This window comes from Callorhinus ursinus, unplaced genomic scaffold (assembly GCF_003265705.2).
Source record: "Callorhinus ursinus isolate GAN/ISIS: 27379988/994484 unplaced genomic scaffold, GSC_fseal_2.0 scaffold85, whole genome shotgun sequence".
NCBI classification, from domain to species: Eukaryota; Metazoa; Chordata; class Mammalia; order Carnivora; family Otariidae; genus Callorhinus; species Callorhinus ursinus.
In genome coordinates, this window is record NW_027397147.1 from 657,623 (window position 1) to 674,426 (window position 16,804).

Below are 16,804 nucleotides of genomic sequence, written 5' to 3' on the forward strand. Positions count from 1 at the left end.
TTGGTCATGGTGAATAATCCTTTTAATGTAATGTTGGACCCTATTGGCTAGTATTTTGGTGAGAATTTTTGCATCCATGTTCATCAAGGATATTGGTCTGTAGTTCTCCTTTTTGATGGGGTCTTTGTCTGGTTTTGGGATCAAGGTAATGCTGGCCTCATAAAATGAGTTTGGAAGTTTTCCTTCCATTTCTATTTTTTGGAACAGTTTCAGGAGAATAGGTATTAATTCTTCTTTAAATGTCTGATAGAATTCCCTGGGAAGCCATCTGGCCTGGGCTTTTGTTTCTTGGGAGATTTTTGATGACTGCTTCAATTTCCTTAGTGGTTTTAGGTCTGTTCAGGTTTTCTATTTCTTCCTGGTTCAATTTTGGTAGTTGATACATCTCCAGGAATGCACCCATTTCTTCCAGGTTATCTAATTTGCTGGCGTAGAGTTGCTCATAATATGTTCTTATCATTGTTTGTATTTCTTTGGTGTTGGTTGTGATCTCTCCTCTTACATTCATGATTTTGTTGATTTGGGTCATTTCTCTTTTGTTTTGATAAGTCTGGCCAGGGGTTTATCAATCTTGTTAATTCTTTCAAAGAACCAGCTCCTAGTTTCGTTGATCTGTTCTACTGTTCTTTTGGTGTCTAGTTCATCAATTTCTGCTCTGATCTTTATGATTTCTCTTCTCCTGCTGGGTTTAGGCTTTATTTGCTGTTCTTTCCCCAGCTCCTTTAGGTGTAGGGTTAGGTTGTGTATTTGAGACCTTTCTTGTTTCTTGAGAAAGGCTTCTATTGCTATGTATTGCTGATTCTCTCTTCTGCCTCATTTATCCTAGCAGTTAGTGCCCCCATTTTTCATTGCACCTCATCAATAGCCTTTTTGATTTCGACTTGGTTAGATTTTAGTTCTTTTATTTCTCCAGAAAGGGTTTCTCTAATAACTTCCATGCTTTTTTCAAGCCCAGCTAATATCTTTAAAGTCATGATTCGGAACTCTAGGTCCGACATCGTACTAATGTCCGTATTGAGTAGGTCCCTGGCTGAAGGTAGTATCTCTTATTCTTTTTGCTGAGGTGATTTTTTTCGTCTTGTCCTTTTGTCCAGAGGAGAATAGATGAATGAGAGAACAAAATGCTAACAGGTTAACAACGTCCCCAGCAAATATACTCTATACAAATCAGAAAAGACCTGAAGCCAGGGGAAAAGAAAGGGAAAGAAAGAAAAAAGAAAGAGAAAAGAAAGAAAGAAAAAAAAAACAAAAAGAAAAAGATTAAAAACAAAAACAACAATACAAAAAAAAACAAATATGATCAAATATGATCAGGCTAGTGCATAGATCAGTGCCACACACTAGATTTTGAGCATATATTGGTCTGTTAGAAAAAAGTGCCGCCTAAAATTTTAAAGGAAGAAAGACATATATGTACAAAATAAGGGTTGATACAATGAAGGGATGGAAGATGACTGTAAAGATGAAAATTATAAAAGATCTTATAAAAGGAATTGATATGATAAGAAGTTGTTTGAGAAAAGAAAGAAGAAGATTTTAAAAAAAGGGGGGGAGAGAATGTGATCAGGCGGGAGACTAGAAAAAAGCCATACACTAGTGATTTAGGGTATATTTTGATCTGTTAGAAAAAACTGTATCTCAAAATTTTAAAGAGAGAACAACTTATATATATATGCCAAAAATAAGGGTAACTACTATGAAGGGATAAAATATGACTCTAAAAATGAAAAAAAAAATTTTTTTTTAAAAAAGGATTGATAAGATGTTGGTTGAAAAAGGGAAAAAGAGAAATTAAAAAAACAGTTAAAAAATTAACTTTGAAAAACTAATGAATCATGGTAAAAAAAAAAGCCATGAATTCTATGTGCAGTATTCCCCTAGGGCTGGAGTTCTCCCGTTCTCCTTGATGGGTAAACTTGGTCTTGGCTTGCTGGCTGTTCGTGCTGATCTTCTGAGGGAGGGGCCTGTTGCCGTGGTTCCCAAATGTCTTTGCAGGAGGCGGAATTGCCCCGCCCTTGTCGGTCCCAGCTAAGGAAGTCGCTCCGGTTTGGTCTCAGGAGCTTTTTTTCCCTGCAAGCTTTCCGTTTGGCTTTGGAGGACAACAGTGAAAATGGCGGCCTCCCAATCTCCGCCCCAGAGGAGGCAAGAACTCGGGGACCCGCTCCTCAGTGCGCCCGCAGAGAAAAGCAGCCAGTCACTCCTGTCTCCCTGGTCTCTGGCCGCACTCCGTGCTCACCCCGCCTGTGACTGAGCATTTCTATTTCTGGCACCCGACCCTGTGTGGAGTCTCCAAACCCAGCAGATCCCTGTGGTGCGCTCCCATGCCGCTCCTCCCAGGGGAGGAAGGGGAGTCTCCCCAGATCTGCCACTTGTTGGGTCCCTGCTGGAGGAACAGTGGCCCGACTGGGCCACGGATCACAGTTTATGGCAACCCCGAGCTGAGAGGGCTCCATCTCTGCAGCCGGCTTCCCCGCTTTGATACCTGGGAGCTCTGCCGCACTCAGGCACCCCCGGTCTTTCTGTGACCCCGAAGGTTCAGAGACCACAATGTCCCATGAGGGTTCCATCCCCCGCTTAGCCACTGGAGCGATGTCCCTCAGCGGAGCCGACTTCTAAAAGTTCCGATTTTGTGCTCCGCGGCCCTATCACTTGCCAGAAGCGGCCGGCGGAGGCCCCTCCCCCGCCATCTATCCTCCCGAATATTGCCTCGGATTCACTTCTCTGCACGTCCTACCTTCCAGTAAGTGGTCGCTTCTCTGTTCAGATAGTTGTTGCTACTCTCCTCTTCGATCTCCTGTTGAGTTCGTAGTTGTTCAGAATGGTTTGATCCCTATTCAGCTGAATTCCTGAGACCAGACGAAATCCAGGTCTCCTACTCCTCCGTCATCTTGCTCCGCCCATTGTCAGTGACTTTCATACAGTTTAGCTTTAAATCTTGGCTCCACCAATAATTAACTCTGTGATCATAGCCTGTTTCTTAAGATGTAAATTGAAGATAATACCAAATTTCTAGGCCTATCAGGGGGATTAAGTAACATTTTATTTTTAAAAAAGTATCTAGGTATTCTCTCACCTATAGTAAGCACTCAACAAATGGCAGTTAAAAAGAGAGGACACAATTTCTACCTACTAGTTGTTAAAGGTTTAGTTGAGGAGATAGTAGTAAACTGAGTTACTTTTATAATATTAAGTACCTACAGGTGTGAAAAAAGTTGTTCTTAAAGTACTCAGGGTGTGATGCTTGGTCTGTGCAATGGGGAGACAGCCTCAGAGGATGGGCTTTGAGACTATCAGTATCCTGTCAGCGTTCTTACCAGTGCTGCTGGGAGAAGAATGACTCTGGAAAGGAATGTGGGGAGAGCATGGTTTAGAGTAAGGGTTGGCAAGCTTTTTTTGGAAAGCACAGAGTAGTAAATTTTTTAGGCTTGTGGGCCACATGCACCTCTGTTACAAATCCTTTTCTTTTTCTGCTCCTCCTCTTCTTCTTCTTCTCCTTCCTCTTCAGCCATTTAGAAATGCAAAAATTGTTCTTAGCTCACAGGACATACAGAAGTAGTTTGTGGGCTAGATTTGGCCCATAGGCTGTAGTTTGCTCACATAAAGTTTGGCTGTGATATGAAGACTAACAGAGCAGGAGAAAAGCAGGGAGGGCCTAAGTCAGGGTGGTTTAGTATAAAGGAGGGAAGAGTTTAAGAAATATTTGGGTGGTAGAAATCAGTGGAAATGGATACGTATATAATTAACTTCATATTCTGGAATTTTGCCCACACTTCTTTCAGCAGCTTGCTTTTCCACGTATCAGGTTGTTCTTAAGGTAGTTTGATCTTGTTGTATTGGGGTGAGGAAATATGCTGTGTTTCCTGAAGGGACAGTGATGCTTGGGTTCAATGAAGACAGAACAATATGGAAAGAGAAATCATTCTTTTCTGAGGCAAGGGATTGTCCCTCCTTCCAGGTTGCCTGGATATGCTAATGAAATTATCATTCCCCAAATCACCCAGGCTTGAAACCTCAATCTTATCAGTATAGTATAGTATAGTATAGTATATATAGTATTTAGAATGCTGCCATTTCCTGCCTCTATAACTTTTAGGTAGGTTTCTTAACCGCTCTGTGCCTTGACTGTAAAATGGAGGTAAAAATACTCCTACCACATAAGGTTATGGCAATGATTGGAGAGATACTTGCTGTAGTAATAGGAAATGTTATGTAGATGTACCATAGTTATCTGTTTTCTAAATTCTGTTTCTTTCCCTCCATGTGTAGAAATGTCATTTCCAGTTCAAGCTCTTACTGATTTTTTTTTACCATCCAGCTATTTCAGAAATCCTCTCATTGGTTTCCCTATCCTCCGTTTCTCTTTAGTCTTACTTCGCATTAAACCCTTTCCTTCCACCCCAAATAGTTCATTTTGTGCCATTCTTATTTTTGTTTCTCTGAGCAGCATGTCTTTTTCTCTCTTTTCTAACTGGTGAGTAATCTCTTTGAAATCTATTTTCAACTACAATTTACTAGTTTTCTCTTTGTGTCTCCAGGTCATGTTACACAAACTTCAATCAGGTAGTTTAAATTTCTATTTACTTTTTCATTTTAAAGTTTCTAATTGAAATATAAAATATGTACATATAAAATATACATACCTATGTGTACAGATCACTGAATTATCCAACGTGAACACACCCATATAACAACTATTCCAGTCAAGAAATAGAATGATGCCCACAATCCAGAAATTCCTCACATTCCATCCAAATCACTACACCATCCCTCTTCCATAAGCACTGGGTGTTATACACAACTAAAATTGTTGAACAATACATCAAAAACTAATAATGTACTATATGTTGGCTAATTGAATATAAAAAAAAGATAATCACTAACTTCTAAAACCCTATGTTAATGTTACCTGGTTTTAAACTTTATTTAAATAGAATTGTACAATAGCTATCCTTTTTTTAAAAAATTTTTTTAAAGATTTTATTCACTTTGAGAGAGAGAAAGACAGTGAGAGAGGGAATACAAGCAGGGGGAGTGGGAGAGGGAGAAGCAGGCCTCCCGCCAAGCAGGGAGCCCGATGTGGGACTTGATGCCAGGACCCTGGGATCATGACCTTAGCTGAAGGCAGACGCTTAACTGACTGAGCCACCCAGGCACCCCTCCAATGGCTATCCTTTTGTGTTCTTCTGTGTAGCTACAATTTGGCATTTTCATTCCTGTGTACTATTACATTTAATGAATATAGCACAATTTATCACTCTTCTCTTAATGGATGCTTGGTTGTTCAAGTATTGGGCTATTACAGTAAGCTATTGTGAATATTTTAGTGCACATGTGCACATTTTTCTGTTGGGTTTATACCTAGGATTGAGGTTGATGGAGTATACAGTATACATATTTTCAGCCCTGTTAAAGAAGGCCAAACGTTTTTCCAAAATGTTTGTGCCAATTTTCTCGTTATCAGTAATATATGGGAGTTAACTCTTGCTCTATAAGTATGCCAACACTTGGTGCTGTTAGTCTTTTTAAATTTTAACCATTCTGGAAGGCATATAGTGGTATCTCATTGTGGTTTTATTTTATTTTTTTAATTTAAATTCAATTAGCGAAGGTATAGTATAGTCATCGTGGTTTTAATTTGATTTTCCTTGTTAACTAATGTTGTTGAGCACCTTTTCATATGCTTATTGGCCACATGGATATCCTCCTTTGTGAGGTGTCAGTTCAAATGTCTTTTCTGCATTTTTCTTAGGGTTGGGTGTCTTTTTTCATAGATTTACAAGCATTCTTTATATATTTTGAATACTAGTTTTTTGGGTGATGTATGTATTGCAAGTATTTACTCCCAGTCTGTAGTTTGTCTTAATGGTGTTTTTGGATTTGTAAAAGTTACTAATTTTAATGTAATGAAGTCTTTACCTTTCTGATTAGTGCTTTCTGTGTCCAGCCTATGCTGGCTGAGTTCTCCCCAGGTCTTTAGATATTCTTCTTTTCTAATCTTTGTATTTAAGCCTCTAAATTTACCTCAGTCATAACTTTAGTTGCAGTCTACAAATTGAAGTATAGTATTTTCTTTATTATATAATTCAAAAGTTTCTAATTTTCATTGTGGATTTTTTCTTTGACCCATAAGATAACTCGAAAAGCATTTAAAATTTTTCAAACATATTAGGAGCCAGTATTTGAGTTTAGTTTTTTGAAATTTTGATGGCACTAGTTTTGTGGTCTAGACTGTAGCCAATTTTAACAAATGTTCTACATGCATGTGTGTACTAGGAACAATGTGTACTGTGTGTTCAATGGGTGCAGTTTTCTGTGCATGTTATAATAACTATTAGTCATGTTCTTCATATATTTTTTTAGAGAGAGAGAGAGGTGGGGGAGGTGCAGAGGAAGAAGGAGACTGAGTTTTTTTCTTCTTTTTTCTTTTTTTTATTATGTTATGTTGATCACCATACATTACATCATTAGTTTTTGATGTAGTAATCCATGATTCATTGTTTGTGCATAACACCCAGTGCTCCATGCAGAACGTGCCCTCTTTAATACCCATCACCAGGCTAACCCATCCCCCCACCCTCCTCCCCTCTAGAACCGTCAGTTTGTTTCTCAGAGTCCATAGTCTTTCATGGTTTGTCTCCCCCTCTGATTTCCCCCCCTTCATTTTTCCCTTCCTGCTATCTTCTTCTTCTTTTTTTTTTTTTAACATATAATGTATTATTTGTTTCAGAGGTACAGGTCTGTGATTCAACAGTCTTAACACAATTCACAGCGCTCACCATAGCACATACCCTCCCCAATGTCTGTCACCCAGCCACCCCATCCCTCCCACCCCCCACCACTCCAGCAACCCTCAGTTTGTTTCCTGAGATTACAAATTCCTCATATCAGTGAGGTAATATGATACATGTCTTTCTCTGATTGACTTATTTCGCTCAGCGTAATACCCTCCAGTTCCATCCACATCATTGCAAATGACAAGATTTCATTCCTTTTGATGGCTGCATAATATTCCATTGTATATATATACCACACCTTCTTTATCCATTCATGAGATTTTTTTTTAAAGTTTTTATTTATTTATTTGACAGACAGAGAGAGTATGATGAGGGGGCACGTCAGAGGGAGAGAGAGAAGCAGGTTCCCTGCTGAGCCCGATGTGGGGCTTGATCCCAGGACCCTGGGATCATGACTGGAGCTGAAGCAGCCACTCAACCGACTGAGCCACCCAGGTGCCCTGGAGAGCAAGAATCTTAAGTAGGCTCTATGCCCATTGTGGAGCCTGATGCAGGGCTGGATCTCACAACCCTGAGATCATGACCTGAACCAAAATCAAGAGTCAGACACTTAACCAACTGAACCACCCAGGCATCCCTATATTGTTCATATCTTTTTTAAAAAAAAGATTTATTTATTTATTTTGAGAAAGGGAGCGAGAGAGAGCACTCATGAGCATGAACGGGAGGGGCAGAGGGAGAGAGAATTCTAAGAAGACTCTAGCTGAGCATGGAACCCAACACCAGCTCTATCCCAGGACCTTGAGATCACACCTGACCTGAAACCAAGAGTTGGATGCTCAACTGACTGTATCACCCAGGCGACCCTCTTGTTCATATATTTTTAAAACTTTTTATTATTATTATTTTTTTAAGTAATCTTTACACCCAGTGTGGGGGTTGAACTCACAACCCTGAGATCAAGAGTCACATCATGCTCCACTGACTGAGCCAGGCAGAGCTCCCCTGTTGTTCATATCTTTTTTTTTTAAAGATTTTATTTATTTATTTGAGACAGAGAGAGAGAGAGAGAGAGAGAGCTCACATGTGCTAGGGGAGGGACAGAGGGAGAGGGACAAGTAGATTCTCTGCTGAGCAGGGAGCCCAACGCGGGGCTCAATCCCAGGACCCCACGATCATGACCTGAGCCGAAGGCAGATGCTTAACTGACTGAGCCACCCAGGTGCCCCTGTTTATATCTTTAACATGGATTTTGTGTCAGTCTTATCAGTTATGGAGAGAAGTATGTTAAAAATTTCCCTCTATTATTATTGATATTGAGTTGTCAGTGTTCATGACTGATTATTATTAGAGCACTTTTTTTAATGATAGCTGCTTTAAAGTCATTATTAGATAATTCTAATATCTATGTCATCTTGATTTGGCATCTGAGGATTTTCTTTTTGTTTTTAGAGTTTAGATTTTCCTTATCTTGGTTTGTTGAGTAATTTGGGGTTGTATGCTGAATATTTTGAATATTGTGTTATAAATCCCTTGTTCCTTTTGAAAATTTTCCATTTCATTATGTAGTTAATCTCTTTAGACTTAGAATACACATCCTTGCAAATAGGAAGATCCCATTCTTTTTCATGGCTGAGTAATATTTCATTATATATATATACCGCTTCTTCCTAATTCATCTATTGATAGACATTTGAGTTGCTTGCATATCTTGGCTACTATAAATAATGCTGCAATAAACATTGGGATGCATATATCTTTTGGAATTAGTGTTTTCATTTTCTTTGGGTAAATATCCAATAGTGGAATTACTAGATCATATGGTAATTCTATTTTTAATTTTTTGAGGAATCTCCATACCGTATTCTGCAGTAGCTACACCCATTTGCATTCCCACCAACAGTGTGAGAGGGTTCCTTTTTCTTCATATCCTCACCAATACTTAGTTCTTGTCTTTCTCATTCTAGCCATTCTGGCAGGTATAAGGTGTTATCTCATTGTGGTTTTGATTTGCATTTCCTGATGATTAGTAATGTTGAACATCTTTTTATGTGTCTATTGATTATCTAAATATCTTCTTTGGAAAAATGTCTATTCAGGGCCTCTCCCTATTTTTTAAGGGGATTATTTGTTTTTTGGGTGTTAAGTTGTGTAAGTTCTTTTTTTAAAATTTAATTTAACTTAATTTTATTATGCTATGTGAGTTGTATAAGTTATTAGTATATTTTGCAATGTTAACCCCTTATTGGATATATCATTTACAAATATCTTCTCCCATTCAGTAGCTTGTCTTATTTTTGTTGATTGTTTCCTTTAATGTGCAGAAGCTTTTTATTTTGATGTAGTCCCAATAGTTTATATTTGCTTTTGTTTCTAGACATATTTACAAGAATGTTCCTATGGCTGATGTCAAAGAGGTGACTGCCTGTGTTCTCCTCTAGGATTTTAATAGCTTACTGTCTCATATGTAGGTCTTTAATCCATTTTGAATCTTTGTGTATGTTATAAGAAAATGGTCCAGTTTCATTCTTTTGCATGTTGCTGTCCAGTTTTCATAACACTGTTTGTTGAAGAGAATTTTTCCATTGCATGTGCATTCCTTCTTTGTTGAAGATTAATTGACCATATAGTTGAAGGTTCATTTCTGGATTTTCTATTCTGTTCCATTGATCTATGTGTCTGTTTTTGTGCCAGTGCCATACTGTTTTGATCACTACAGCTTTGTACTATAACTTGAAATCTGGAATTCTGATACCTCCAGTTTTTTCTTTCTTTCTTTCATTTTTTAAAATTTTATTATGTTACGTTAGTCACCATACAATACATCATTAGTTTTTGATGTGGTGATCCACGATCCATTGTTTTCGTATAACACCCAGTGCTCCATGCAGTACGAGCCCTCCTTAATACCCATCACTGGGCTAACCAATCCCACCTCCCCACTCCCTTCTAAAACCCTCAGTTTCTCAGAGTCCATAGTCACTCATGGTTCTTCTCTCCCTCCAATTCCCCCCCTTCATTTTTCCCTTCCTTCTCCTAATGTCCTCCATGCTATTCCTTATGTTCCACAAATAAGTGAAGCCATATGATAATTGACTTTCTCCGCTTGACTTACTTCACTTAGCATAATCTCCTCCAGTCCCATCCATGTTGATATAAAAGTTGGGTATTCATCCTTTCTGATGGCTGAGTAATATTCCATTGTATATATGGACCACATCTTCTTTATCCATTCATCTGTTGAAGGGCATCTCAGCTCTTTCCACAGTTTAGCTATTGCAAACATTGCTGCTCTGAACATTGGGATGCATATGGCCCTTCTTTTCACTACATCTGTGTCTTTGAGGTAAATACCCAGGAGTGCAATTGCTGGGTCATAATGTAGCTCTATTTTTAACTTTCTGAGGCACCTCCACACTGTTTTCCAAAGTGGCTGTACCAACTTGCATTCCTACCAACAGTGTAAGAGGGTTCCCCTTTCTCCACAACCTCTCCACTATTTGTTGTTTCTTGCCTTGTCAATGTCTGCCATTCTAACTGGTATAAGGTGGTATCTCAATGTGGTTTTGATTTGAATTCCCTGATGGATAATGATGATGAACATTTTTTCATCTGTCTGTTAGCCAATTGTATGTCTTCTTCAGAGAAGTGTCTTTTCATATCTTCTGCCCACTTTTTGACTTGATTATTTGTTTTTGGGGGGTTGAGATTGAGAAGTTCTTTCTAGATCTTGGATACCAGCCCTTTATCTGTGTGTCATTTGCAAATATCTTCTCCCATTCTGTGGGTTGCCTCTTTGTTTTGTTGACTGTTTCCATTGCTGTGCAGAAGCTTTTTATCTTGATGAAGTCCCAAAAGCTCATTTTTGCTTTTGTTTCACTAGCCTCTGGAGATATATCTTGAAAGAAGTTGCTGTGGCCGATGTCAAAGAGGTTACTGCCTATGTTCTTTTCTAGGATTTTGATGGATTCCTGTCTCACATTGATGTCTTTCATCCATTTTGAGTTTATCTTTGTGTATGGTGTTAGAGAATGGTTGAGTTTCATTCTTCTTCATGTGGCTGTCCAATTTTCCCAGCACATTTATTGAAGAGATTGTCTTTTTTCCATTGCATGTTTTTTCCTGCTTTGTCAAATATTATTTGACCATAGAGTTGAGGGTCCATATCTGGGTTCTCTATTCTGTTCCATTGGTCTATATGTCTATTTTTGTGCCAGTACCATGCTGTCTTGGTGATCACAGCTTTGTCATATAGCTTGAAATCAGGCAACGTGATGCCCCCAGCTTTGTTTTTCTTTTTCAACATTTCCTTGGCGATTCGGAGTCTTTTCTGATTCCATACAAATTTTAGGATTGTTTGTTCCAGCACTTTGAGAAATGTCATTGGAATTTTGATTAGGATGGCATTGAAGGTAAAGATTGCTCTGGGTAGCATAGACATTTTAACAATATTTATTCTTCTGATCCATGAGCATGGAATATTTTTCCATCTTTTTGTGTCTTCTTCAATTTCTCTCATGAGTGTTCTGTAGTTCCTAGAGTATAGATCCTTTACCTCTTTGGTTAGGTTTATTCTGAGGTATCTTATGGTTTTTGGTGCTATTGTAAATGGAATCGTTTCTCTAATTTCTCTTTCTACAGTTGCGTTGTTAGTGTATAAGAAAGCAACTGATTTCTGTGCATTGATTTTGTATCCTGCCACATTACCAAATTGCTGTATGAGTTCTAGTAATTTGGTGGTGGAGTCTTTTGGTTTTCCACATAAAGTATCATGTCATCTGCGAAAAGAGAGTTTGACTTCTTCTTTGCCAATTTGAATACCTTTTATTTCTTTTTGTTGTCTGATTGCTGTTGCTAGGACTTCTAGTACTATGTTGAACAATAGTGGCAAGAGTGGGCATCCTGGACGTGTTCCTGGTCTTAAGGGAAAGGCTCTCAGCTTTTCCCCATTGAAGATGATATTAGCTATGGGTTTTTCATAGATGGATTTTTATGAACTTGAGGAATGTTCCCTCTATCCCTATACTCTGAAGAGTTTTAATCAGGAAAGGATGTTGTATTTTGTCAAATGCTTTTTCTGCATCAATTGAGAGGACTATATGGTTCTTCTCCCTCCTCTTATTAATGTGTTCTATCACATTGATTGATTTGCAAAAGTTGAACCACCCTTGCGTCTCGGGGATAAATCCCACTTGGTCGTGGTGGATGATCCTTTTAATGTATTGTTGGATCCTATTAGCTAGGATTTTGGAATCCATATTCATCAGGGATATTGGTCTGAAATTCTCCTTTTTGATGGGATCTTTGCCTGGTTTGTAGATTAAGGTAATCCTGGCCTCATAGAATGAGTTTGGAAGTTTTCCTTCTGTTTCTATTTTTTGAAACAGCTTCAGTAGAATAGGTATTATTTCTTCTTTGAATGTTTGGTAGAATTCCCCAGGGAATCCATCAGGCCCTGGACTCTTGTTTTTTGGGAGGTTTTTGATCAGTGCTTCTATCTTGTTCCTGGTTATTGGCCTATTCAGGTTGTCAATTTCTTCCTGTTTCAGTCTTGGTAGCTTACAGGTTTCCAGGAAGGCTTCCATTTCATCCATATTGCTCAGTTTATTGGCATATACTTGTTGATAATAATTTCTAATAATTGTTTCTATTTCCTTGGTGTTAGTCGTGATCTCTCTCCTTTCATTCATAATTTTATTAATTTGGGTCCTTTCTCTTTTCTTTTGGATAAGTCTGGCTAATGGTTTATCGATCTTATTAATTCTTTCAAAGAACCAACTTCTAGTTTCGTTGATCTGATCTACTGTGTTTCTGGTTTCTAATTCATTGATCTCTGCTCTAATCTTAATTATTTCTCTTCTAATGCGTGGCTTAGGCATTGTTTGTTGCTTTTTCTCTAGTTCTTTAAGGTGTAGAGTTAGTTGGTACATTAGGGACTTTTCGGTTTTTTTGAGTGAGACTTGGCTGGCTATGTATTTCCCCCTTAGGACCACCTTTGCAGTATCCTATAGGTTTTGGACCGATGTGTTTTCATTCTCATTGATTTCCATGAATTGTTTAAGTTCTTCTTCGATTTCCTGGTTGACCCAAACATTCTTGAGCTGAGTGGTCTTTAGCTTCCAAGTGTTTGAATTTCTGCCAAATTTTTCTTGTGAATGAGTTCCAGTTTTAAAAGCATTGTGGTCTGAAAATATGCAGGGAATAATCTCAATCTTTTGGTATCGGTTGAGACCTAATTTGTGACCCAGTATGTGGTCTATTCTGGAGAAAGTTCCATGTGTGCTCGAGAAGAATGAGTATTCTGTTGTTTTAGGGTGGAATGTTCTGTATATACCTATGAGGTCCATCTGGTGCAGTGTATCATTCAAAGCTCTTGTTTCCTTGTTCATTTTCTGCTTAGATGATCTGTCCATTGCTGAGAGTGGAGTATTGAGGTCTCCTACAATTAATGTATTGTTATCAATATGACTCTTGATTTTGGTTAACAGTTGGCTTGTGTAGATGGCTGCTCCCATTATGGGGGCATAGATATTTACAATTGTCAGATCTTCTTGTTGGATAGACCCTTTAAGAATGATATAGTGTCCTTCTGTGTCTCTAACTACAGACTTTAGTTTAAAATCTAATTTGTCTGATATAAGAATTGCTACCCCAGCTTTCTTTTGAGGTCCACTGGCATGGAAGATGGATCTCCATCCCTTCACTTTCAGTCTGGATGTATCTTTAGGTTCAAAATTAGTCTCTTGTAGACAGCATATGGATGGGTCCTGTCTTTTTATCCAATCTGCCACCCTGTGCCATTTTAGGGGAGCATTTAGGCCATTCACGTTGCGAGCGATTATTGAAAGATATGAATTAATTGTCATCATGTTGCCTGTGAAGACGTTGCTTTTATAGATTGTCCCTGTCAATTTCTGTTGTATATCACTCTTGGGGTCTTTCTCCTTTTATAGAACCCCCCCTTAATATTTCTTGCAGGGCTGGCTTAGTGGTCACATATTCTTTCAGTTTCTGCCAGGGTGTTGGCCTATTTTCCTTGATCTTGGGAGGGGTCCTCTAGGACAGGAATGTTTGTTTCATTCCCCAGATTAGGGAAGTTCTCAGCTACAATTTGCTCAAATATATCTTCTAGTCCTCCCTCTCTCTCCACTCCCTCTGGGATCCCAATAATTCTGACATTGGAACACTTCATGGTGTCACTTATTTCTCTGATTCTATTTTCATGGATTCTTAGTTGTTTTTCCCTGGCCTCCTCTTTTCCCTTTTTATCTAAATTGTCTTCCAGGTCACTTATTCGTTCATTTGCCTCACTTACCCTAGCTGTTAGATTATCTAGATTAGATTGGATCTCATTGATAGCATTTTTAAGTTCTGCCAATTCAGCTTTCATTTCTGCCCTTAGAGACTCTATGTTGCCATTAATTGATTTCTCCATTCTAGCTATTGTCTTCACAATTGCTAGCCTGAATTCCATCTCCGACATCTTGGTTATATCTACATCCATTTGTAAATCTGCTGCATAAGTCATAATGTCTGAGTCTTTTCTATTTTGGGGGTTCCTCCTCCTAGTCATTCTGTTGATGGGTGGTTGAGGGAATGTATAGAGTCCAAATTATTCACCAGAACCCAAGCAAGATGCACCTGTTTTCTGGGGACCTTAGGGTTGCTGGCCTCTTGTTTTCCCAGCCTGTGTTCTAGGGGAGGGGTCTGCTGTGCTGTTACTCAGGCAACCCTATTTGGGCAGAGTTGCCCTGCCCCCCTGTGGCGAGGGATGGTCTCAGTGGGAACCAGTTTTGGGGGGCTTTTGTTCTCTGGAGGCTTTCCCTGGAGGCTTTCCACATCTCTTCTGTGAGTCAGAGCAGAAGAGACCGTTTCCAACCCTCTGCCTCAGAGCAGAGAGATTGCAGTCTCTTCTTCAGTGAGCTCTCCAGGCCACACTATCTCCGTTTCTGTCTGTGCTGCTATAAACTGCAGTGTCCTGGGTTGTGCGCCACTCCGCAGCACTCCCAGTCCTGCCTCCAGGTTGGGGCATGTCTCTGCCCTTTGTGCTTCTAAAACCGCCAGCCGACCCCCGACCCTGCCGCTCCGGGTTTCCGTCCCAGGCACTGCCCTAAGGTCCTTTACCCGCCACTACCAGTCTTCGAGTCTGTGCCCCGTCCCCAGAGAGCGAGGCTGTCGCTCACTGGCGGTGTAGGATCCCCATGGCCAGGCTCCCTCCTGCTGCTGTTTATCCACCGATATCTGCCCACGGAATCATGGCTCCCCACTTCATACTTGGAAACCAACCGCCCGCAATATTCTGTTTGTAGAGATCCAGATCTATTTTCTTATATCTCAGGCTGATTTCATGGGTGCTCAGAGTGGTCTGGTAGATATCCAGCTCAATTCCGGGGACCAGTTGGAATAGGGTCCCCTACTCCTCCACCATCTTTCCCCTGCTCCCCTCCAGTTTTTTCTTTTCAAGATTACTTTGGTTATTTAGGGTCTTTTGTGGTTCCATGTAAATTCTAGGATTGTTTGTTCTAGATCTGTAAAAAATGCTGGTGGTATTTTGACAGGGATTGCATTAAATCTGCAGATTGCTTTGGGTAGTATAGACCTTTTAACACTATGTGTTCTTCTAATCCATGAGCGTGGAATTTCTTTCCATTTGTGTCGTCTTTAGTTTCTTTCAATGATATTTTATAGTTTCAGAGTACAGGTCTGTCAGTTCTCCAGTTAAGTTTATTACTAGGGTTTGTTTGTTTTTTCCCACATTCTTACCAACAGCATTGTTTATTGTTTTTGATTTTAGCCATTTTGAAAGGTGTGAGGTGATATCTCATTCTGATTTGCATTTCCCTGATGCTAAGTGATGATGAGCATCTTTTCATGTGTCTTGGCTGTCTGTATGTCTTCTTTGGAGAAATGTGTGTTCATGTCTTCTGACCATTTTTTAATTGGATTATTTGGTTTTTGGGTGTTGAATTTTATAAGTTCTTTACATATTTTGGATACTGTGCTGAATTGTAGTTCATGAAGCTCACTACTAAAACTCTGCGAACTTGCCCATTATATTATTTGGATTTTAGTATTCACAGATCAGGACATTGAGGCACAGAGAGGCCAAGGAGTTTTCTCAAGGTTACACTCCTGGCAAGTGGCAGAGAGAGGATTCAAACCAGGGGAATCTCTCTCAGATTCATTGTACTAGGGAAAAGTGGCCTCAAAAATGTACAGAGGCAGCATGATGGAGGGGGAAGAGCCCAGAACAGAGAGCTCCTTCTGTGCAACTTTGTAGAAACAATTCACCCTCTTTGAGTCTGGCTTTATGATCTATAAAATTAGAAGGGTTTGTGTAAATTAGGGAATGGCAAACTTTACCTGTAAACAAAACCAGATAATATATATTTTAGGCTTTGCAGGCCATATTACAGCTATCAGCTCTATTATAGGGTGAATGCAGCCACAGTACAGAAATGAGTGAACATGGCTGTGTGCCAATAAAGCTTTATTTATAAAAGTATGAGGCAGCCTGGATTTAGCCCATAGGCTGTAGTTTGCCTGTCCCTGCTTTAAACTATAAGGGAATTAAAGCTTATATACCTTCCTTTAATACTTCCTGGAGGTAGAACGTAATAAAAAGAAAGGTGGTCTTATTTTTTGTGTTTTAAATTTTTAATTATTTCTTGTCTTAGAACTGCAACTGGTAAGTTATCAGGGAGAAGATCTGGACTCGAAATTCTGAGTTGGCATCGTTGCTCTGCCACTCATTAGGTTGATGGTTTTGATCAGGTCACTTGACTATTCTGAGACTTGATTTCTCTGTAAAATGAGGAAGATAATACTTAACCTATGTAAGTTTTTATGGGAAATAAGTCAGATAATATTTATGAGTGCATTTTGAAAATTATGAATTGTTTTTCATGACATTTGTTTTGTGTTTCCTCTCCTACAGGAGTACCAGCTCATGATAGGACTCAGTAATGCTATGCTCTGGGCTTCCTATTTTGTCTCATTCTTTCTGATGTTTTTAATTATCGTCTGTTTACTGTGCGTGATTTTATTTGTCAAGGCAAGTATGTATTTGA

The 16,804-nt window shown here is 39.2% G+C and overlaps 1 protein-coding gene across 1 annotated transcript in view; it reads left to right on the forward strand.

Moving 5' to 3' along the window:
- Positions 1–16,804, forward strand: part of LOC112811382 (phospholipid-transporting ATPase ABCA3-like) — a 162,571-nt gene that overhangs the window by 25,459 nt on the left and 120,308 nt on the right. The window contains exon 7 of the mRNA XM_025855445.2: positions 16,672–16,788. Within this exon, the coding sequence (XP_025711230.2) occupies positions 16,672–16,788 (117 nt within the window). The remainder of the gene's footprint in view (positions 1–16,671; positions 16,789–16,804) is intronic.